General features: G+C 38.5%; 3 protein-coding genes across 4 annotated transcripts in view; 1 reads left to right on the top strand and 2 right to left on the bottom strand.

The window, feature by feature from the left end:
* The window catches only part of LOC110039640 (uncharacterized), a 28264-nt gene extending 22078 nt beyond the window's left edge, over window positions 1-6186 (bottom strand). For both annotated transcript variants that reach the window (XM_089281589.1, XM_020744769.2), the window contains exons 1-6: window positions 5378-6186; window positions 3941-4149; window positions 2915-3201; window positions 1819-2113; window positions 1142-1401; window positions 294-559 (exon numbers count right to left, since the gene is read on the bottom strand). In XM_089281589.1, the coding sequence (XP_089137715.1) occupies window positions 294-559; window positions 1142-1401; window positions 1819-2113; window positions 2915-3201; window positions 3941-4149; window positions 5378-5920 (1860 nt within the window). In that variant the 5' untranslated portion in view covers window positions 5921-6186. The remainder of the gene's footprint in view (window positions 1-293; window positions 560-1141; window positions 1402-1818; window positions 2114-2914; window positions 3202-3940; window positions 4150-5377) is intronic.
* A 385-nt stretch (window positions 6187-6571) lies between these two features.
* LOC110039746 (protein SPMIP1-like) lies at window positions 6572-7671 on the top strand. Its single transcript, XM_020744897.2, has one exon. It carries the CDS (start codon window positions 6694-6696, stop codon window positions 7252-7254), a length of 561 nt encoding a protein of 186 aa, XP_020600556.1. The 5' UTR covers window positions 6572-6693; the 3' UTR covers window positions 7255-7671.
* A 908-nt stretch (window positions 7672-8579) lies between these two features.
* On the bottom strand, window positions 8580-21756 carry LOC110039696 (glutamine--tRNA ligase-like). The gene is made up of 26 exons (XM_089281590.1): window positions 21532-21756; window positions 20917-21067; window positions 20299-20408; window positions 19680-19755; window positions 19314-19378; window positions 18974-19030; window positions 18169-18235; window positions 17968-18036; window positions 17574-17659; window positions 17285-17371; window positions 16750-16849; window positions 16456-16534; window positions 16066-16174; window positions 15573-15605; window positions 15297-15394; window positions 14888-14980; window positions 13795-13932; window positions 13217-13304; window positions 12674-12759; window positions 12526-12577; window positions 12101-12205; window positions 11799-11891; window positions 11503-11630; window positions 11114-11180; window positions 10560-10685; window positions 8580-10165 (listed from the first exon to the last, which is right to left on the bottom strand). The coding sequence occupies exons 1-26, from the start codon at window positions 21727-21729 to the stop codon at window positions 10115-10117; spliced, it is 2412 nt and encodes an 803-aa protein (XP_089137716.1). The 5' UTR covers window positions 21730-21756; the 3' UTR covers window positions 8580-10114.
* Between the last annotated feature and the right edge of the window lie 1128 nt (window positions 21757-22884).

Raw genomic sequence — 22884 nt, 5'->3', positions numbered from 1 at the left:
TTGTATAATAGAGCTGTTTTCAATATCGACTGTCGTAAAACCAAAACCAAAGAAATCATTCACACTGGCCAATCACAAAGGATACACAATCCAATGAACCAATCAGACGAAGTAACTGTATGTAGCTGACGCAAAGCGCGGGAAAAAGAGTCATGATTGGTTTCGGTTTTACATCTGATTGGATAAAAAAGTGGCGCGAGTTTTTAAGCCAATCGTGTAGCGTAGCAGTGCAGAACCAATTACTTTTCGACACTCAAGTGAAAGCTGCTCTGATGGTAGCCCCATGATTGTACCTTACTGTGAAGTGAAAGAAGCATCTGACTCTCCACTTCTTGTTGATGTTGGAGGTCAGCCATGATGTCTGCCGCTACCTCCAAATCATCAGGAGATGTTCCCCGGATCGCCCTCAAATCTGCACGCCTGTCCTCTACCACCAGCCCAGCGGCCTCCTGTAGAACTGAATAATGTCGCTCTTTGCTGACTAAACGTTCAGTTGAACTTTGATTTCGCCAGCCTTGTTGCTGGGTTCTTAACACAAGCAGCTGGTTGGATCGTTCATCTGAAATGTAAACGGCAAACATTTGATAACCTTCCTATTAGGAACAAATACATTTTCAGAACGAGAACTTGTGCATTGATTGTTACTTGGCTAGTTCCTAGGCCTGGAGAGTCACCGAATGAATTTACTGTGAAGGCCTGGGAGAAAGCTGTAACAGGAAACAGATGTCTGAGACAAGACTTGAACATTCATACCGATGATAAAGCTTTACAGACATCATTCACACTACTTGAGACTCGCGACTTTGCATATCACGCTCGCATGCTCTTTGCGTTCTTCCCCACGGAGTTTCGAGCGAAAGAGAGACTGCTCGCAGTCCTTTAGTTTTTTGTTTATTTATTACATTTACATTGTACACAGAACTCTGTGGAACTACGACATTGTTTGAAGAATGGCGCATGTGAAGAGAAATACACGTACGTTACTCTGGCTGCAATGTTGAAATAAGATTTCCAAACTCTTGCTTCAGTTTTTCTTATTTTTCTTACGTTTTTATATTATTCTTCTGTGTGCCAGTGGCAGGCAAATAAAATTTTAGGAAAAATCTAAAACAGCCCGGCTACTCAATCTTCATTACTTTACCTGCAGAGAGCTTCTTTGCTACGCTGCGGGCCTGGACACTGTCCCTGCCTTGCAGGAAGTAAATGAGCAGCTCACGCTCCATGGCGTGCTTCCTCTCCAAGGCTCTGACAGTATCCTCAAGCACGTCAACCAGACCAGCCTCTCCTGCTGTAATGAAATTCAACTCGTCTCCCTTCCAATTCCTTGGCAGCTTTCTGCCTTTTCTGTGCTGCAGACGTTCCTTGCCTAACTGCTCTTGGCGTTTACGATCCTCCTTTGGTCTTTTTCATATGAAAAAACCATTAGCATGGCAGTATTTAGTGACGTGATTTCGTTTGACAACATTTCCAAACACCAAGAAGAGAGTAGAAAATACGACGCGCAGCGCAGTATTTTTGACGAACTTCGAGGTGTTTGGTAATGTGGTTAAATACGGTCTTGAGTGTTTAATATATCCTTTCAATCGAAAATAAAACTAAGGAGGAAACAGAGAAATAAAATCGTAAAAATCCATGCTTTTTCTGATCAGATATCCAACCACTGTCATGGTCATGATTTCCCTTGTTTAAACTTGATGAATTATTAATGAGTCTGAGAATATTAATTCACAAGAGGGCCCATATTTAATGTCTTTCATGTCTTGCTCATCTTCCTTAAAACGTCAAATGAACAACTTTCATAATGAGGTATTACCACACCTTTGAACCTGTGCTTTCAGTCGTTCTGCAATGCCAACAGACAAAGCTGCACTGTCGAACTTTGCTTCTTCCCTGGCACGTAGCTGCTCTCTGATCATGAGTCCGTATTCCGTCAGCTTCTCTTCTGTAGCCATGGTATTGGTATTAGCACCTTTCAATTTAGATGATATCACTTCTTTGTCCTGACGATAGCGTTTCTCAAGGTCCATTAGAAGTTCTTCACTCTTGCAATGACCTTCCATGGCTTCTTCCCGTAACCTTAACAGTTCTTCTTCTATTTCCTTGTTAGTCTTGCCTGCAAAACAGCAATGGCAAAAAAAAAAAAGATTTGTATATAGACTTCCTTTAAATTCTAAAGTAGTAAGATGTAAGTCACACTATCAAGGGTGGATCCAGAATTTTTGAACGGGGGGAGGGGGGGGGATGGTTGGTACCTTGGGGTTGCAGAATCAATGGGGCATGCCCCCAAAATGTTGCACGTTGCAATTTGAGAATTGGAACCTAACTGAAAACTGTCATCCCAGAAATACCAGCAATGCACAAAGTAGAAATTACAATGAGGTAACTGTCCAGAGCATTTGCCATAATATTCACAATCGTTTTCAGTTGTTTTTTTTATGTTTGGTTTCTCCAAAAGGGGGGCTAGCCACCCAATCCACCCTCACCCCATCCCCCCTAAATCTACCCCTGACTATACATTTAATGCCAATTTTTGCCAGTAGCTGCTCCTTTTGGCAACCCTAGCTGTTTCCAGAACCAGTATCCTATACCCCTGAGTACTGGAGAGGGGTACTGTACTGTAAGAGTTAGGAGTCTTGCCTAGAAATACAAAACAATGGCCTTGGAAAATGCTTGAAAATGGACCACTTGTTATCAACTTTTCAACAGGCTAACCATTAAGCTGCAGCATCTCCAACAAGTTTTTATGGCACTTACCCTCTAGCAACTTGAATTGGCCAATAGGGCTAGCCCCGAAATTTCCTTCTACTTAGATCTCCCCCTCTCTCTCCAATTCTCCTCTATGTAATATAATACCACATTCAATGACCTTATAAATTTTAAGTTTTGAGATCTGAACCACTAAGGTTGACCTTACCATCCTTCCCCATTTGCTTGATTTGCTCAGACTCTTCAAGTCTTTGAACTTCTTCTCCTATTCGGCTAAAACCCATCAGTGCTAGCAGATTGGAAGAGTACACAAGTCCAGCTCCTGCCAAGCTGTTGGTGCCATCCAACTTGCCATCCTTCCGTAATCGCTGAACGCGCATTTTAAGCTGCATGAAACGCTCCTGTTGTTCATCTTCAGAGAGCACTGTCCACATGCCTTCTCCAACATAGTGCCTCAACATCTCTAGAAGGAGTTTGTCACGGAGGATCTCATATCTGATAAAAGGGTAATTATGACAGTTCGGTAAAACTTATGATAGCCAATCAGTCCAGCCCACCAGCTTAGTATATGGGAGATTCCAATATAAATGTCGTACATCAATCAGCATCTAATCAAGGGAAGGGTGTGTTCTCCTGTCACTGGAGCAAAACAAGGCCACCTTCCCCCACTCCCCCTGTTCCAATAAGAAAGGATCTTTGAGGCCCAATCATAATTAATTAATTAATTAATTAATTATAACATACATGTATAGAGGAGAAGCCACATCAGCCCTACATGTATATGGTTTTCATGTAGGTACTCTATCCTGATCAAATTGGAATTTGGAAATTTTGGTTTTTCAAGAAGGAGGGACACCAGAGAACCTGGAGAAATACTCTCAGAGTAAGATGAGAACCCAACAACAAACTCAACCCACATATGACAATGGGTTGGAATATAACCCAGGCCACATTGGTGGGAGGCAAGTGCTCTCACTACTGGGCCAACCCTGCTCCCCATAAGCACCTGTAGATCTGCCGCGAGCTATAGACATGATCAATTAATCAATCATTTTTTATTTCTTAGTGTACACTTTACAGTTGGACTGGCCTGTGGATAGCTAGTGCTAGTCTAGGCGGGCAGTCTGTCAATAGTAACAAATGTTTTTTTTTTTTCAATAATAAATAGAAAAATAGAAAGTTAGGAAAAAGTGAATAAAATAAAAAAAAAAGAAAGAAAAAGTGAGTGCCTTACTTTGTTCGCAGAGCTTGTATTAGATCAGTTGCTGTGACTTTATGTCTGGCTTTCTTTCCTGCTTTCTCATCCCATTCTTCATCCTCATGTAACAGTGCCACAACACCCTCATGATCGAGTCGCTTTGTGCGTCGTTCAGCTTCCTGTTTCAGTTTGTCTGCTTGGTGCATTCTCTCTCTTTCCTCAGCAGCCAGGAAGGCCTCATCCTCCTTTTAAAAAAAGCAAGAAAATGATTTAAATTGCCCAATTTTGACAGGTTAAAATTCTGACTCGGTTTTCAGCCTTGGGAGAAAAAAAACAAATTAAAGAAATGAAGTAATGTGACGTCTTTTGTTTAATTTGCCTTAGTCTAGAAGCTGGGTTAGAATTTCAATACATTGAAATCGGCCTATTTCTGGCCAAAAGGCATCACAAGTAACTGCAAGTTTTAAAATAAAATGAAGTCCTGTATGGACTTCCATAGCAGGCCTTTTGCAGAACCCTATCAAATGACCTTGTCATTAAAATGGCGTATAACTTGTAAAGTTGATGCCACTGACCTAATGTGCATGTGAAGGATAAGGAAAATCTAATAGACCAACCTTGTGTTGGACAACACCCTCTGTTCTAGGTCTCTGGTTAGGACAAAGAACTGGGTGGAATTAAAGACTACTGAAAGCAGTACACCTGGTCTGCAAAATTACGTGTATCTGATATTGATTAGAACAGCAAATGGCTCTGATTTCAGATTCCAGAGTGCTGTATAAGCCATATTGTGCCACCATAACCTGTTTATGATAGGTTCAGATCCCGTTTAGGACAGAGTCACACCCTGTTTGGGGAAGGGAGGCCACAAACAAAGGGTCCTTTCCATTATGCCAAAAATTCCAGGAATTTTGGTCAGAAGTCAAATGGAAAGGTGAATTCAGTTTGGTTCAGTCCGACTGGAATATTCAGGACCACCTGTGGAGGTTGTCCACTTTGATCAGTCGGACCAGTTGGACTGAGATGTGCCGTTCCATTTTGACAAACCGGTTCATAATCATTGCTCTGCGTTTCTTCAGTAGATTTCACTTATGTGGGGAATTTGGGAAAGGAATAAAAAATGGTAAGAGCCATTCCTCTCGGTTGGCCCGGTATGATGGGAAAATGTTGTTCCATTTCCCTCGGGTAGTCACCCAGGTGTCTGCCCAGTTCCTCTGGTGCAATGGAAAGCACCCAAAAATTAATAACCTGTCCAGCAGCACCCATGCAACAAATTCCTTTTCCCTTATCCTTTGAATTTCCACATCAGTTCTATGAATTTAATCTAACCGGGGAAAATGATTCCATGCAATCCCCCTGTATTCTCCAACATGTCCTACGGGCGTAGGCCCGGGGTCCGAGTCGACCTAGCTACAAGCCTGTGATACGTGTATTATATCTTCGGGCAAGAGTTTGTACTGTTATCAACTTTACCTGTAACTTCTCCAATTCCTTCAGATTTTCGTATTCATTATTAACACATCGCAAGCTTACAGCCTTCTCCTCCTCGTCAAATTCCTCTTTATCGCACGGACCTCCATCCACCAGGTTACACAAGAACATTTTGATCTCGTCAAAACACACGTCTGACTCAGGGTACTCGCGTTGAGCAAGAAATGAACGCCAAGTTTTCATTGAAAACAATTCGTTGTGGACAGCTTTAAAAAGTAAAAGTGCAGTTTTGAGGGAAATCCTTCCCTTGCCTTCAACATCAACTGTCTTAAAATCCCAGTAGATTTTCTCCTCCAGAGCTTTGCGCCGATCTAGCTCATTTAAAACGTTGGTAAAGTGCTCTCGCGGGCAAAGACCGCGCGAAGCATCACCACAGACAGTTCTAATGGCGGCTTCTATTTGCCGGGAATCAATCGGCGTAAAGTACAACGATTCGTGAAAATCTTGAAGTTGGTTTGAGGTTAAATACCCTCTCATGTCCGTGTCCAACAAGTCAAACATCAATTCCAGGTCTAGAATGCCCATTTTCACTGTTGATCAAGCTAAACACAGTGCGTTCAAGCTTACAAGCTGATTGCGGAATTTCTACAGTGCCGGAGTCATCTCCGAGACTCCAAAGACTATTTTTCGCCAGTAGCGTTCTTTAGATCCCATAACCATAAGAAGCAAAGATCTCTACAATGCCTTGTTCCTTTGCTGTCATTTTGTGATGCAATGATTTTCGAGGAAAAGTAAAACCTTCCTGCAAAAGAAGAATGCAGCCAGTAGCTATGGCTGCCGTAGTATTTACAGCGTGACGTCAGAGGTCACAAAATGAAAAATCACGGGATGCATCCCGCATCTGCGGGAAGCTGCGGGTCAATTGGAACGAATCATAATAATTGCAGACAGACAGGAAATAGGGTTACTTTATTGACCAAGCTCGTTCGGTGAAAATGGTTGGATATTGGCCTCGTTCTTTTTTTGCGAGCATAAACACGCAAAAAAGAACTTGGCCAATATCCAGTCATCTTGACCTCACATTTGGTCAATAGCCCATATATATATATTTGTACATTCAAAATATATATTAGGAAATTTTCTGCTTTACACATCTCCTGTACGATTTTACGCCTCGTCAGAAAGTTGTCAGGTAAATACGTCATGATTCCAGAACAAAGTGTCCTCAACTACCTGGAAATGAACTCTGGGAATGAACAGTTGTCCGTAGCAACGGTGTGTAGAATTCCGAAAGAGAGTCGGTCCCGCAGAAGAAAACACTTTTGAGCAGACTAAAACAGCTCAGTAAATCTCCCAAAATGGTTAGGGAGCTGAACATGGATACGCAGCGTCAAAACTTTTGGAAAGAGTCGATCAACAAGGAAGCATATGTGAGGTTAGCGTGGCACACAAGATTTTCCAAAGAATTTGCCCGCGATCCGGCGGCCGCGTCTTTAGCTTCCAAATCCCGTCAACAAGAGGGTCTGAAAATCAACGCTCTGGAGGCGTTCAAACAAGAAATGGAGGAAAAAGAAAAAGAGAAAGAAGAGAAGGAGAAAAGCAGTCAAAAGAAGCTGGAAGAGAAAGCAAAAACAGATCCTGATGCGCTTCTCGTTGAAATGCGCCCAGTTTCCAGCGGTACAAGAAAATTGCTTTATGATGGATTCAGCGCGCTCGGTGGTGGCCGCTATGCATATTTACAGCAGAGAAAGCAGAAAAAACCCGAAATGAAGTATGAATTTCCTATTACCAGTTCTTGGGAAGTTGGATGGAGACTTCAGGACTGTGTTAAACAACAAAATTCACCTTCATTTGGTCGAACTCGAGTGATTCGGGACACGTTTTACCGACCCAACGGTATTCTATACAAGGACACTTAAACTTGTTGATCAATCAAGTTTACTTTACTTTCCTTCGAGATTTTTGTACCTTAATATCTCGATACCAGTCTTTAAAAACAGACAATGCTTTTGTAATATACCGGTGTGCTTTCAATACAGGATGACAGTTTCTCAATCAAGACAATTTAACTTATTAATTTAGACTTCAAGATGTTATTCAACATAAGACCTTTGTCGTAACTTTATATCCTTGGCAAATTTGATAACAAGCAATATCAAAGATAGAGCAGTTATATATTAAGACTTAGATTTTAATTGGTGAGTTTTCTTAATATATTGTTGATTTTCACAAAGTTTTGTATCCTTGCAGAAGGTTTGGTGATGGTGTATTTACTTGAGACACAAAGGAATGTTTTGGATTTTTACAGAATAAAACGATTATGTCACGCGTGAAAATATGCTGGTACGTTCCTTAATTTTAATAGCTTATTAGTCGTGAATGTTTGGGAAATGTCCGAGCAAGTGAGATGATTTTGCCCAAAACTTACATGAGGAGTAAAATATTTTCTGTTAACTTGGAGATATATGAAAATCATAGATATAATTTCACCACTTTCTAGCACCTCTTTTGCTTCTTTCCTAAAACTAGCCTTCATGTAAAATTAAGTTTGATTTGCATAAAAATGAACCTGCAAAGCTTGTCATATGAAAATAAGTTTGATTTGCATAAAAATGAACCTGCAGGCAAAGCAACTTTTAACATGAGTGGTTTTCTCATTTTTGGCATCAAGACAAAGGGATCTTAAAAATAACTTAGAAATGGGGTAAATTTTGCTGCCTCTCATGAAGATGGCAAAGGGAAGAAACAAACATGCAGGTAAACATATTTTCCTATGAATATGGTTTTGCACAAAGGCTCATTTCAACATCAAGGTAAAGAGAGCTTAGAAAGGGGCTATTAAATTTGCTACTTCTCATATCCACATGGCTTCTGAGGGGGGGGGGGGGGGGGGAGGAGAGAAAAAGCCTGGCCATGCAGGGCGTTAGGTACATGTACATATAGACACTTAATTTAGCTAGTTCATCTCCCTCGAAAAGCAGACTAGCACCAGCCCCGTCAGGGAGACAGTGATGGTAACCTTACACCAGAGTGTAAAGCAAACTTGAGCAAAGTGTTGAAAAATTATCTGAAAAAATGTCATGTCTTCCTTTTCCCAACCAACCAGGAACATGCATGAATACTGACCAGATTTTTGCCTATTGTATTGCGCCATGGAATTTTTGTAGCAAGTCATGTAACATGCAAAAATGTGTTGCAGGTTTTTTCGACACTAGTCCTGCTTTGTAAGTGATCACAAAATGAATAAATTACAAAGCCAAAGCTTTATTGTCAACTGAATGACTAGCACAAAATTGCTACTCAAATAAATTATTACCTCTTAGAAAGTTTAGTCTCTTTGTCCACAACCAACTCAGACTCTGCCTCGTTCCACATTTGTTATGAAGTACCTTGATTAAGAAAATATTAACTTTATGGTGAGGTCTTATTAACTATGTTCACATTGTGAAAGGAAAATGAAGAAGATAGGAAGATGTTACAATTTAAAAGCAGCACAGGCGCAGAATTTCTCATGTTTAATCTATTACAATAAACTGAAATTCATAAAGTATTATATTTAAAAATAAGCTGCAGTACTATTTTGTGAACTCACTGGATAATTATTTTTCAAATTCATTAATAATTCATTATTCAGGGTTCGTACCCTTTTTCAGAAACAAATTTCCAGGACTTTTCCAGGACTTTTCCAGGACTCAGATTGAGTTTTCCCAGACTCTAAAATTCACATTAACCCTTTCACCCCCAAGATCTTAATGTTAATTCTCCTTACTGTCTACCATACATTTCATAGTTTTTTACTTGAGTTTAACAGATTTCCAGAACTTTCCAGGACCAGTAGCCCTTTTACAGGACTTTCCAGTCCCGGAAAATGCCGCAATAAAATTCCAGGACTTTCTAGGTTTTCCAGGACCCGTATGAACCCTGTTATTAAGTCAGTCTAAACCAAGGAACTCATGACTGTGATGGTGTTTGGATATCTGGTCCTAATCAATTATTAGCATTTATTTTTACGATTTTATTTCTGTTTTCTCCTCAATTTTGGTTCTGATTGGGAAGATCTATCAAACTCTCAAGACAGCATTTGACCACATTTCCAAACACCTCAAAATTCGTCAAAAATCATCTGCTATTAATTGCATTTTCAACTCTTTTCTCAGTACTCAGAAAAGTGGTCAAACACAGTCATTCATGTTTAATATATTATGTCCATGGTATGCTAGAGGATTACAAGTTACACCCTAACAATATTAGAGGTAACCAATGCAATATCATTAATATTAGTTAATTTTCTAGTTACCGGTATACTCTTGAGTATTCAAGTGGAGAAACCTAGAAGTATTTATCACATCTATGAGTTTTTGAAGACTAAATTTAATTTTTGATTAGCGTGCATCAATGAAGAGATTGAAATAGACTGACATACACAAAGATATCCTAATAAAAGATCACTTCTATTACTGAAACTTATTTTCTAAAAGCTTTCAAACACTGGCATTTGTAAATAAATGTACATTGGTACCAGTGGCCACTCCCAAAGTGCAAAATTTAATTTTACGTTTAAGTAATGAATTATTATATATATAATATTATAAATATTATGATATTGTATTGATACACAAAAATATTTGTCCTGGGAACATCCATTGGTTGGTCAAAATTAAGACTCTTCGGCTAATGAGGTAATTTTGGTACAGGTTCTAAAATCTGTAGATTCCGTTCTCCAGTGATCATTTTGTTGATGTTGTGAATTCCTTCATGTTGATGGTCAGAACCTGTCTGTTAAAGTTTCCCAGGATCTTCCTTCAAAGAGATTGTTCGATTGAACACCAGCTGCCAAGGTAAGCAAAAAAGAAAATATCATCTGTCATGTTAAAATGATTTCAATACTACAATCATTTTATTTAACATCTTATTTTATTTTATTTATTTTTTCTTAATTTATTGCTCATAGAAAACTAGGACGTGTAGTCTAGCTGTTTTAAGCCTAGAATTAATTTTTATTTTCAATTGCAGCATGTGCAATTGTTGTCTGTCAGCCAATAGAAAATGATGAGAGAACCAATCAGATTCATGGATTTCAAATAGGACACAGCTGAGTGGCTACTAATACCAAAGGTCTGCATGTTATGGAAGACAGTTTGAAGGTAACTGATACCCTTTGCATGCCCTAGCGGCCTATGATAGTTAGACAAATATACGATCTGGATAAAAATAAGGCCCTCACCTTTTGTTTACTGCTGTCAGGATCAACACTAAAGAAACCAATTCTTTCAAACTGAAATTTGTCATAAACTGCAGCTTGTTTCACTGTGTGCTCAACCAGTGCATCGGGGATTACTGTAAGAGAGTCCTGTCATGACAGAGTATAATATGATAAATTACAATTAGAATTAGAATTATTAATTATTACTGCAATAATTATAATAATTAATAATTATAAAGTTTTATTACAGTAAGTTATGGTACTGCTATGGTCATTATAACTATCAGATAAATCGTTTAGTTTCAGATTCTGTCAGTTAAACACACTGACAGTCATAAAGATATTACTCCTTAAGATGGAAAAGCTGCTATTCTTTTAGTTACACAAAAGAATTTTGTCAGGTTTACAGAAAAGTTTGGCGATAATCAATTTATAGACCTGTTTGACATAGAGGTACGGATGTATGTTGTAAAAGTAGCATCTTGCCTGGCAACACAAGTACATAAGACAAGATAAGCATCAACTACCAAGTATCCACGACACGGCCAGATTATATGTGTAGTTACAGATTTTACCTTGTTGCAGTCTGTTATAAATCCACCAGGTACTTCAGCTGGGTCCTCAGGATTCTTGTGTTTAAATCTGTGAGGATTTAAAGATTCATTTTATTCATTTGCCTATATATAACTTTGGAGAACCTATCTTATGGATTGGAAACCTCTGTCTGCTCCAAGCTCAAAATCTTCTTGTTATTCAACACAAAAAATTTCCCTCAGAGTTGGTTAAGAAAATTTGCTTTAAAGACACTTACAATAATTATTAAATAAATAATATTGATATTAAAAGGATTGATTTCATCAGAATGACATTGGAAAGCACACAGTACATTGAACCTGCATCTCCTTCAATTGACTATTAATATCCAAACGTGTTTTCAACAAAGACTGGATTTCAAAATACTTACAGTCTCTCATAAAGCCTGACTTCACATTTTACTGGTGAGGATACCCAATGAATGAAAGCCTTGGGTTTCGGAGCTGTTTCTGTTGACTCACAGTTGACCAACAATTCGACAACTTTGCCACTGGAATCCTACCACAAAAAAAAGGTCCATACAAGATAAAAATTACAACTTGCAATGACTTGCAGCACTCTTGAAACAACTATTTATCACTTAGTGTTCACACAAATGGATAATCAGTGACAGAATGATGACTACAAAAATTAATGTTAACTTACGTTGCATCTGAAATGCCATACCTTCACAACTTTATGAAGTTTAATCACCAGACCAGCATACTTAAGTCCAACAGATTGATCAGGAGTAAGGCGACGGAAGCCCCTTTCTGACACCTAAAATAGACATTTGAAAATAAAGTCAAAATGTTTTCAGAGACAGAAAAATGGTTCAATTCAGTTTCAGAGAGAAACACAAACTGAGAAGTGTGTGAGTCATTGAGTGACCATCTCAATATTAGCTAATGAAGATCACTACATTTGAGCGTTACATGAATCATTACTTTCAATTGAAAAACGGAGATCTTCGTTAACATTAATCTAACCTCTTTGAAGTCTGTTTGTTCAATGAAGATAGTTTTCTCAAATGCAATCTCGTGACTCCCTTTACTTGGGTCCTGGGGGAAGTTTGGTACACTGAGCTTGACTTGCTGAGAAAAAAAATATAATATGTTTTTAGTTAATATTATCCCACATGATGACACCATTGATAATGTTTACCTAGCTTGGTTTAGAAATCATTGTACAGGATGTATTGTACATTGGTTGGAACAGTCAGTTGGCAGTCAAGTAGGTATTTCCAACCAGTGGAGATCTTGGAACATGTCGTTGGCTTTTACTTACATGTAAGGTCTGATTGTTGTTGTCGTATTTTTTTTTTATATTCCCCAAATTTTAATTTTCCACTGAATTTTTCAGCTCTAATTTCATGAAATTTAAAGTACCCTAAATGAATAACATGCTGTGGTACCTTGTCAAAATTCTGGATTGTAACTTTAAGTGGTTCAAGCACAGCCATCACTCTGAAGAAAGAAAACTAAAAGTTAATAAAAAGAAATTGTAAAAACCTTGGGTTTGGAGAACATTTGGTTTGGTGACTGGTTTGGAGTATTCTATACCTAGGAGCAGTGATGTTTAGTTCATCTCGCACACAGGACTCCAGAAGCAGTGGATCTGTGACTGTCTGAGCCATTGTCACACCAACCTAGTAAAAAAATTAAATACAGTGAATAATACAATGATTTTCTATCTTTGCCATACTCACAGGGGTTTCATTCAGGGCCGGGCACTTGCAAATTGACCAGATCCAAGGATGATTTCGCCTGCCCTGTTTGACCAACTGGATGAAATTTTTTCTTGTAAAGAAGTTTTATTAGTTCAAAGGTTTTGCCTGCCTGCAAAAACCAGCTGCCTTCCTGCTGAAAACATTTATCAAAATCTTGAGTCGTCATCATCATCATCATCATCATTATCATCCTCATCATATTCATCCTTGTCATTGTCCACCTCTTCCTTCTCCTCCTCCTTCTCCCCCAGTTTTTGTTCATCTTCTCCTCTTTCTGGTCCTCCTCTACCATCCTACCCCCTTCTTCTTGCCTTGTTCTTGGCATCATCATCACCAATGGTATTAATACAAGAACTGAAATATCGATCACTGTTACCTTGCCACAGAATTTGTTGATAGCTTCAGGAGGAAAACCTCTTCTTCTTAGAGCAGTCAGAGTAAACAGCCTTGGATCATCCCAATCCCTGAACAAAGATCATAGTACATTCAAATAAAACTGTGCACACCACAATTCGACATCTAGCACTTTCATTAACTTAACCCACCTTCTGAAGGGAAAAGAAAAACAAAATAAAGCAGTATCCTTTGGTAGCAAAGACTCTGACTACTAAAACCACACATGTACATGACTTGTACAACACTTTCTTTGACTTTTGATTAATATTTGATGTCTTATTAACCCCTTAAACTATATCCAAAATAAGGAATTTGCTCACTGTACACAGTGGTCATTGTATACAGTGCTTTCATTATTAAATTTTTAGCATGTCCCCAGTCCCGTACACAATGAAAGTTAATCCTCCTGAAGGTGGCATAAAGCAGGTCTAAAATATCGCTCAAGTGTTTTGAAGTGTCTCAGTTAACTTTGTTACTTAAACTTTTCTCCTAGCTGGGGTTGACATTTTCTTACAATCCAGTAAAAGTTTGTCACTGCAGTAGAACCCTTTTTCTTACCTAACAATTCCTGACGTGATTAATTTTCCAATTTTTCTCTTGGACACAACAGTGTAACTCAAGTTCAACCTGCCATATTCCCACTGAACAGGGCAGTAAATGTCAAGAGCATTACACAGCCAGTAGTATGATGAACGCCTGTTAAAAAAACATTGAAAGCAGTTAAAGTTCTGCGACATAACTAATTAAACCATGGCTGTCAAAGATAGAACTTGTGACTTATTACGTGTCTTGCCTATCAGTAATCTGTTGTTCAATTAACAGTCTGCCTGGATAAATTTGCATTAAAAAATTCTGCCTGCCCAAACAATTCTTACACTTGTAACATTCACAGGAAAGCATGCAAAAATACACATCTGTCCACCCCTATTCTGTTTTTGACTTGTTGCATGTGATGTTGTGCGTTAAGTTGGACTGTGTGTCTGAGCAAGAAGGAAGATACTGATAAGGACATCCAGACACGCATTGTGAGGACAAAGCAGACATTTGCGATGTTGAGGCACACCACTGAAAACCAAGAGCAAGTTGATAGTCTTTGAGTCAAATGTGAAGGCTGTGCCCCTGTATGATTCTGAAACTTGGTGACTGACGAAAGGATTAAAGCAGAAGTTGCAAGTGTTAAGCAATAAGAGCCTGAGGAATTGGTGGCCCAGACAAATAAGCAATGAAGAGCTTTGGAGACAAGCAGGGCAGCAACCGGTGGGGCGAGAGATAAGACAAAAAGCTTAGCACATGCTGAGGACACCAGACAGATACATAGCCAAGAGGGCCATAGAGTGAAACCCACAGGGGAAGCACAAATGAGGGAGACCCCAGCAGACCTGGAGGTACACAAGAATGGCAGAGTTGGAGAAGAAACAGCTCACATGGTGGGAAGTGAAATATACTGCACAAAAAGGAGTCAGGTGGTGGACACTAGTGGATGACCTATGTTCCGCCACGAACAAAGAGTATTGAGTGAGTGAGAGTGTGTGTCCAAACCTTGGGAAGTAAAACTTATTAGAACAGCTCAATAATGTAAAAGTCCAAAGGAAACATAAGGGAGAAGTGCTGTGACACAATTTAATTTGTACATTATTTTTACAGTACCCACCTGGACTGAAACTCTTTAGTGCAGAGTGAATGGGAGATATCCTCCACTGAATCACAGAGACAGTGAGTAAAGTCATATGTTGGATAAATACACCTGGAAATGTCACAAACTGTTAACGGCTTTCAAGTATTACTGCACTGATAAATGTCTATGATACAGCCTACTTGTAGATCCTAAATCCCCCTTTCTGCTTTCACAAGTTTTCAGTAACTCTTCTTGGTTGAATGTTGTTAGTTTCAAGTGAAACTGTTTTTCCTGAGAAGATCTGATCCTTTACTCATAACCAATGGATATATAGATCAAGCATTTTTTTATTCTTTTGGGATACTACCTTATGACTTTGTCTGCACCGCACTATCAGTTTCATCTCCAGGAAACCCCACCCATACCCTCTTAATTAGCTAAGTACCATTCATCTCCACTCCTGTGGTGAGGTGTGAATTTGATGCGGTATGCTACAGGGTCCATTTTGCCATCCTCCAGGGTGGTCTTCATCCGTAAGGTTGCCTTGAAGGGACAAAATAATTACAAAATAAAATTACAGTATTATGCAATAATATTCACAACCATTAATAACAATAACCATCTTATGGTTCACATTTTCTGAAAGTAATTGATCAAAATCTTGGAGTGAAACAAAATACAGTTTTGCCATATGCAAAATTGTACAAATTTAAATCCTTACCGCTCCTTCATCTATTTTTCCTTTTTTCATGTCCTAAAAGAGTGCAAGATAAAAAAATAATTTGCAATTACAAAAATGTAATCAAAGGAAATCCTAAATTAATAGTAGTTTGCAGCAGCATTACTAAATAAGGTGAACAGGAAACAATCACGTTTTTAGTAGTCCCCATGTGATATCATTATGACCATGATCATCACCATCATCAATCCCAGGTTTCCAACAGGGAAATAGAGCCTTGACCCCCTTGGGATAATATACAACTGTTACAGTGGAAGAGGTGTCCCCAGTTAGGTGTTCTCAGTTACATGTAGTAGAGGGTTTCACCCTCGGCTTTTTTACCTAGGCACATCAATAAAGTTGTTGTTGTTGTTGTTGTTGTTACACCTCCAATAGACAAGGAAGAAACAAGAGTTGTTGAGAAGGTGGAAGATTAAGACAAATAACAAATGATGATGAAATTGAGATACTTAGGAATATCGTTTCAACAACAAACCTCAAAGAGCCTTAGTGACTCTTCTATTGGTCTATCCCTCCAGGGGCTGGGTGGAGGGTTGTGCCCCTTGATTTCTTCATATTGCTGATGGCAAACATAAGCATGTCCCCTAAATTGGAGCAAAATAATACCAAAATTAACAACTGAAAATAACTTGATTTTTCAGTATACCACACTAAATAAATATATCATCCTTATACTGTAAGAGGAATGTAGAGGTCAATATAAGTCTAAATGTATTATTGATAGTAATGTCATACTTCACAGTACTTTTTAAACATAACATGTGAAGTAAAAACTTATTATTATTGATAATTACATGCATCAGAGTGAGATTCCTCACTGGACAGGTGCCATAATATCTCAATTTGCACTGATCACACTAAATACCTTTTAATCAGTTCTACTGCAAAGTCATACAGCTTTCCAAAATTGTCGGAGGCATGAGTGATTTTCCAAGGCTCAAAACCTGAGGACAAACCAAACAGATTTCAATATGTACAATTCTGACAGCCCAGCCAACTGACATCATCACTGCTTCCCAAATACAATGCAAGCTGGTGAAGAAGGGAGTGGAGAAATACAGTCTTTAGTTAGACACTTTGCTGCCAATCATTACTTAGCTCAACAGACACAGTGTAACAATACGTAAAAAAATAAGTCCTTTTCTTTTATATCATTTACCTAACCATTTGACCATATCCAAGATTCCTGTGAAAAATTTCTCCTCTTCTTTCTCCGGGTTGGTGTCATCATACCTTAGATAGCATACTCCATTGTTTGCCTTTGTAAAGAAAGAACGAGTAAAGCTGAGGTTTGTCTCAGGAAAGAAGGAGGGAGGGAAGGAAGAGGGAGAGAGGGAGAGAGAAGGGTAGACAGGTACAGTAGGTGAGTGAATGGGTGGGTGAAACTTATTCCTGACCACTTCCCATAGCCAAAGGAGGTGACAAGATTAGCTACTTCCCCTGGAAGGGATGCTAGTCCCTTGCAGGTTACCAGGGCTGACAATTTCCCAAATACTATACCAGTAGTACCCTTCTTGGAGAGAACCAGTCTGTCTTGCCCAAGAACACAACACAACCCTGCTAAATCCAAAGTCTAACTTGCTAACCAAAACCATGGCCACAGTATCTCCTAGGTTCAAGCACTAATATCCATTCACTGGAAAACAAGGTTCTCTATTGGGTACGCGAGTGTTTTTCTGCACCATAAGACTCACCCTCGCATAACCAAAGTTGAAATTGATGGCTTTGGCATGACCAATGTGAAGAATACCATTAGGTTCAGGAGGAAATCTTGTTTGCACCTGGAGAAAAAAAAAAGTCACATCAGCATCTCTAGAATCATCATGAGGCAAACCTGGTTTGCACATACAATTCCAGAGTCAGGGCATGAATCAGGACCAGTCTTAATCTGGAGTCTTGTGCAGTAATGATTTTACATTTATTTACTATGCTTCCATGCCTCCTGTTAATAAATGTACTTTCAACATATTTTTTAGCATTTACCCTTCCACCAGTTCTCTCTAAATGTTCCTTCAGCAGTGTCATAGTCTTTGGAGTCAACACATAACCAGGGGTCTTGAAGTTTTCCCCTGAAGAAGGACAGCACAAAAACATTAAATGTACCTTACACTTTAACTGAAAAGCAACCACTGTTATATATTAGCTAAGGGTTCCAATGGTCAAGATATTCTTTTAAAAGCTTCACCAAAAATGGCATGAAAATGAAAAAAATTGTGCTCAGCCTGATATTATTTGCAACAAATCTTAGATTTGGACTTGATAACTTTTAATCTCATCTCACTTTTAAAATGTTATATGATATATGTGTTGTTGAAGATTCAATTTAAATTGCACTAACAATTATATAGCTAAAGCTGGTTTTGGTAGGTGAGGTCACCTGGTTTGTGGAACTTGCTTGCCTCTCCAAACATAGTATTTGCCTCATCATCTCCAGCATCGCCATTTTCTGAAAAGGACAAAGTCAAAATATAAACTAGTTACTTCTATCCACCTTTAAGGAGGAGAACATACATTATGACTATGCTTACATGAACATGAACAGATCAAAGATTCCCTGGATGATTTACTCATATAATACCTTGCATCTCCGCAGGAGCTGCACGTGACTCCTTAGATGTCTTTCCTTCTTTACTGGGTTTAGATTCCTATGATATGCAATCAAAAATTAATAGCCCTGATGTCGATCAACATACATGTACACTGTACGAAATTGAAAATTTTCGCTTTGGACAATGTTGTCAATCAACAAACCAATTCCTTTCAACAATGTTGTAGTGGGTAGTTTTGTGCATTTCTTACACCACTATGTTCATGTACATTTATTATGATAATCATGTTACCGTTGGTAAATAAATTATTAAATAAATATTAATTTCTCTTTTTCTCCAGTTCTTCTCATCTGATGAACTGCAACTTCTATAATTATGTACTATGTAAAAACTACAATGTACATTGCCATATTGTAATCTGTTATGCAATTGAACAATGTGAGTGTTCAGTTCCAGAAAATATCCATACTCCCTCCCCCCCCCCTCCCCCACACAGAAGGGATTGGAATTTCCTGGGGGGTGGGGGTTCTGTAAGATCAAAACATTTAAAGAAATGTATGACGCTCAATTGGAATTTCCAGAGGGGTGGAGGGGGGGACTTAGAAAAATTCCCTTCCATGGTGGGGGTATGGATATTTTCTGGAACTACACAATAACATTTGCTACTAATGTCAGTTCAATAACAAATCTTCAATTCTAAAAGGCTAGCTTAACTTACAGCAATTTATCAACTAACTGAGTACCGGTATGTGGCAAAGGCATGATAGATACAAGTATGAACATAGGTTAAACAGAATGTCATAATTATTGCAAAATAAACTTCCTAAGGAATACCTTTGTTTTGGACGGCTGCAAGTCTGCCTCTGTTTTAGGTCCCAGTAAATCTAAGATCTGTGTAAAAAGAAAAATCACTTAACTCCAAGCAACCCAAATAGTTACTATGAAATCATATATTGGTAAAAATACATTTCCATGTAAGCATACTTGTAACTGTTTAAAAATGGAAACTGAGCAGTTTGGAAATTGATTTTATCATAAAAAAGTTACAGTTTACGACTGAAGATAAGTGAACATTTCTTGTTAAATTGCCTTAATTAAATCCTATTAAACATTTGTTAACTTGGTACATGATAATTGAAACTTTTTTTTATTTTAGGTTTTTTCAATATCTGACCTGCATATCAATTTCTGCTTTCACAGCTTTACCATCTGCCCACTTTAACTTCTCTCTTGCCTTTCCTATAATACAAAATGAAATGCATTTTTGTTGTAATGTGGCTGTTGAGCTACATACTTACAAACAGTGTTTGGCATCTATTGATCAACATTTCAATGCCAGCATTACTGACAATATCATTGTCAAATGAATGGTTCAAAGAAATATTCAGATATTCATAAACTTCACGATTATGTCTTGACGTACCAGTTGATTTTCACAATCAATAATTTCATAATAAAAACATATTGAGGTTATACTAATTACACTGTAATGAGGGTATAATAATTTCATGCTTACTGAAACTGGTAGGGTCTTACTAACCCATTATCATTCCAACATTAAACTTGTATCGCTTCGTCAACAACTCTTCCTTGTGCTTCTTAATAAGTTCTTCAACCTTAGAGATAGAAAATAAACTATTAAGCAACTAAAGTTTACTTTATAAGTCTTAACCAATTTAGTCTAGATACATAGAACACAAGCCTAGTAAAGTTTGATCCTAGGCCTGTGATCAACTGTGAGATTCCTGTATCATGAAGACACTTCTTCTTCCCAGATGGGATACTAACTAACTAGTAGATAATAATAGACAAGTGGATGCCTTTATAATCATCTTGAGAAACAAGAAGACAGACTCTTTTACTTATTACAGTCAAACCTCTCTACAATGGCCACCCAAAGAACAGAGCTAACTGACCACTATGGAGAGGTGGCCATTGCTAGGAGGTTAAAGTACCGGTAAGAGCAAATCTCTCAGCTAGGTCAAAAAGATGTGGCCACTATAGAGGTGGCTGTTGAAGGGAGGCGGCCAACCGTAATTATTATTTATGAGTACATATTTCTCTCAAAGGGCGTTGCATTTCTTAACTCAGGATGAAGAAAAAAAAAACTTTCGAACATTTACCAGCCATGCACCTTCATCTACAAAAAATGTACTTACACAATCTTCAATTTGGTCAGGTGTGATAGTTACTCCAATGCCACAGCTGTTTTCAAAAGAAGCAACATTGACTGGCAAAACTGGATTAGTCTTCATATATTCCACAGCCGCTAAGCGATGAGATTAATTTAATTAACAAATAATTAATAAATGACTTCACTAACATTTACATGACTGACTAACAGAGAGACAGACAGACAAAAAGACAAACTGGCTAATGGACAGGTGGACAGAGGGACAGAGGGACAGTAGGATAGATGGATAGACAGCTGGATGGACAGACAGATGGACATACGGCCAGACAGATGGCCAGACATACAGACAGACCAATAGACTGACTGACTGACTGACAGTTGGATGGAGGGGATGGAGAAAAGGAAGGATGAAGTAGCCAAAGAAGGAAAAGGGGGTGAGAGAGGAAGAAGGAAAGAGTGCAAGAAAGACATGAGGGAGAAGGTGAGACAGAGGGAGGGACAAATGGCAGGATGCTAGGTGTGAGGGAAAGAGAGAGAGCAAGAAATGTCTCCTATTTACCCAATGTCCCAAATAGATCACCCCAGTGGAGTCTCTCTCAGACACCTCTTTCACAAACTTTGGACTTAGGCTCATGCACCTTACCTGTCAACTGTATTGAAGAAGCTAGTTTCCTGTCTGCAATATACTCAGAAACAAACTTGATCTGCCAGTCCTCTTTGACACTGCTGCTTGCTAATGAGTACAACAGTACACCAGTGGGTTTCTCAATTACCTCCGCAGATTTTTCTTTCATCTGTTATAAACAAACAGCACCACAACAAAACCTTTAGCTAGAAGGCTATTCAAGTGTAGAGGCTAGAGGAAGTACCTGTATTATAATTAAGCATTTAATTTTGCAGATAATTTAAACACTTGAACGATTTCTAGTGACTGTTTCTCTACACAATGCAAAAGCTACATAGGTAATGTTAACAATACAAAAATAACGACAAATTGCGGTCCGGAAATAACGCTATCCTCAAATGTTACTACAATGTACTCGTTATTGCATCAGCTACTGTAAGCTTCTATATAACAAGCCACTGAAATTTGCATCTTACGTATTAAATATAAAGAAATTGTCTGTTGTATTGAATTCTACAAACTGACCATGTTGTCACACATACAAAAATGCTGCACCTAGCTCTCCCTGTATTCTATAATATCCGGAAAAAAACATTTTCTAGCTAATTAAATTGTATGGTAAACTGTACTCACCAAATTTATGATAGACTCAAGCCGTTTGGAAAGCGCGTCATTCTTCAATGTTTCTTGCGCTTTCTGCTCACTTAAGCCAATACTCTGGAAAAGAGTAGCCTTGTCCATCACTGATCGTGAAACAAACAGAGGAGGAAACGAAATACGATGGGAGAAAGAAGTGAAAAGAATCCTTGATACACGAGAAAACAGCCACATGCAGGAAATGAACTAAAGCTTAGTAGCCGCGCACCTGTTGATAAGGGACTGGATGGACTGTGATTGGCGGGAATACTCGCGGGATTTTTATCCACGGGACTGACTCAAAAAGAGATTTTTGTGTATTTTCGTCTTGGTTTCCCAGTGGTTTCCTAGTGGTTTCCTAATGGTTTCCTAGTGGTTTCCCAGTGGTTTTCCAGTGGTTTCCCAGTAGTTTCCCTGTGACTGCCTCTGACTCGACAGAAATCAAGATTTTTCATTCGTAAGTGGTGCGTTTATTTTCAAAACTGAAGCAAGTAGCGTGGAGGTATTTTTCGCGACTCAAGTTGTGGCGTTGGTGTGGAGGTCATTGGCGGTTATAACGAATTTATCTTTTTCTCAAATCAACCATAATGTTATTCAAGAGTCTTAACATTCAGTTTTTGTACGATTTCGATGCCTGTGTTGTCAACCCAGTCGCGTCTGACGATAAACAACTGTTGCGTCATGATAAATGAAACAAAACCTCCGAGCCTACAGAAAACAAAAGTGGCTTGTTCGAACGCAAAAATTAACAGTCTTACGCCTGCCGAGATATGTACAGTAGCTCGGCGACGCCAAATACATACTTTTTTCATAATACAGGTCAATAGTGGCAACTTATACAGCTGAGACGGACCTACCTAAAAAGATTAAAATTCTAAAATCTACTATTAAACAATTCTTACGGAGCATTGATACTAAATCACCTACTAGTTATTTTATTCAATAATACAAAAAAACTAATATCCTTATTGGCATTTGTTGTGGTCCCTTTGACAAGATTTGGGGTCACGACACAAATTTACCAATTCTACCAGTCAAATAATTAACGAAGGTCATATCCTAAAGACATTTACTTATAATTCAATATAGGAACCCATCACTAGGAGACTGCAACTCCCATACTAGCTCATACTAAGCCTACGGTTACGACATTTTTACAGACCGGTCCATTTTCTTTTCCCGCGAAATGGTTCGGTTGCGGTCTACATGACCGTGCATCGGTAGGATAAAAACGGCGGTTTTTCATTGTAATCTCCTTGTGAAATGATGACGTCAGTTAAAAATTAAGCCTGTGGGGTTACTGTGGGGTTCTGAATTCGCGGTAAATTTAAACTGAAAATAGATCGGTCT

Source organism: Orbicella faveolata, unplaced genomic scaffold (genome assembly GCF_042242905.1).
Source record: "Orbicella faveolata isolate gen_17 unplaced genomic scaffold, um_ofav_v1 contig_48, whole genome shotgun sequence".
Lineage (NCBI taxonomy): Eukaryota > Metazoa > Cnidaria > Anthozoa > Scleractinia > Merulinidae > Orbicella > Orbicella faveolata.
Note: the sequence above shows the minus strand (reverse complement) of the source record. Positions and strands in the feature narration are given on the sequence as shown.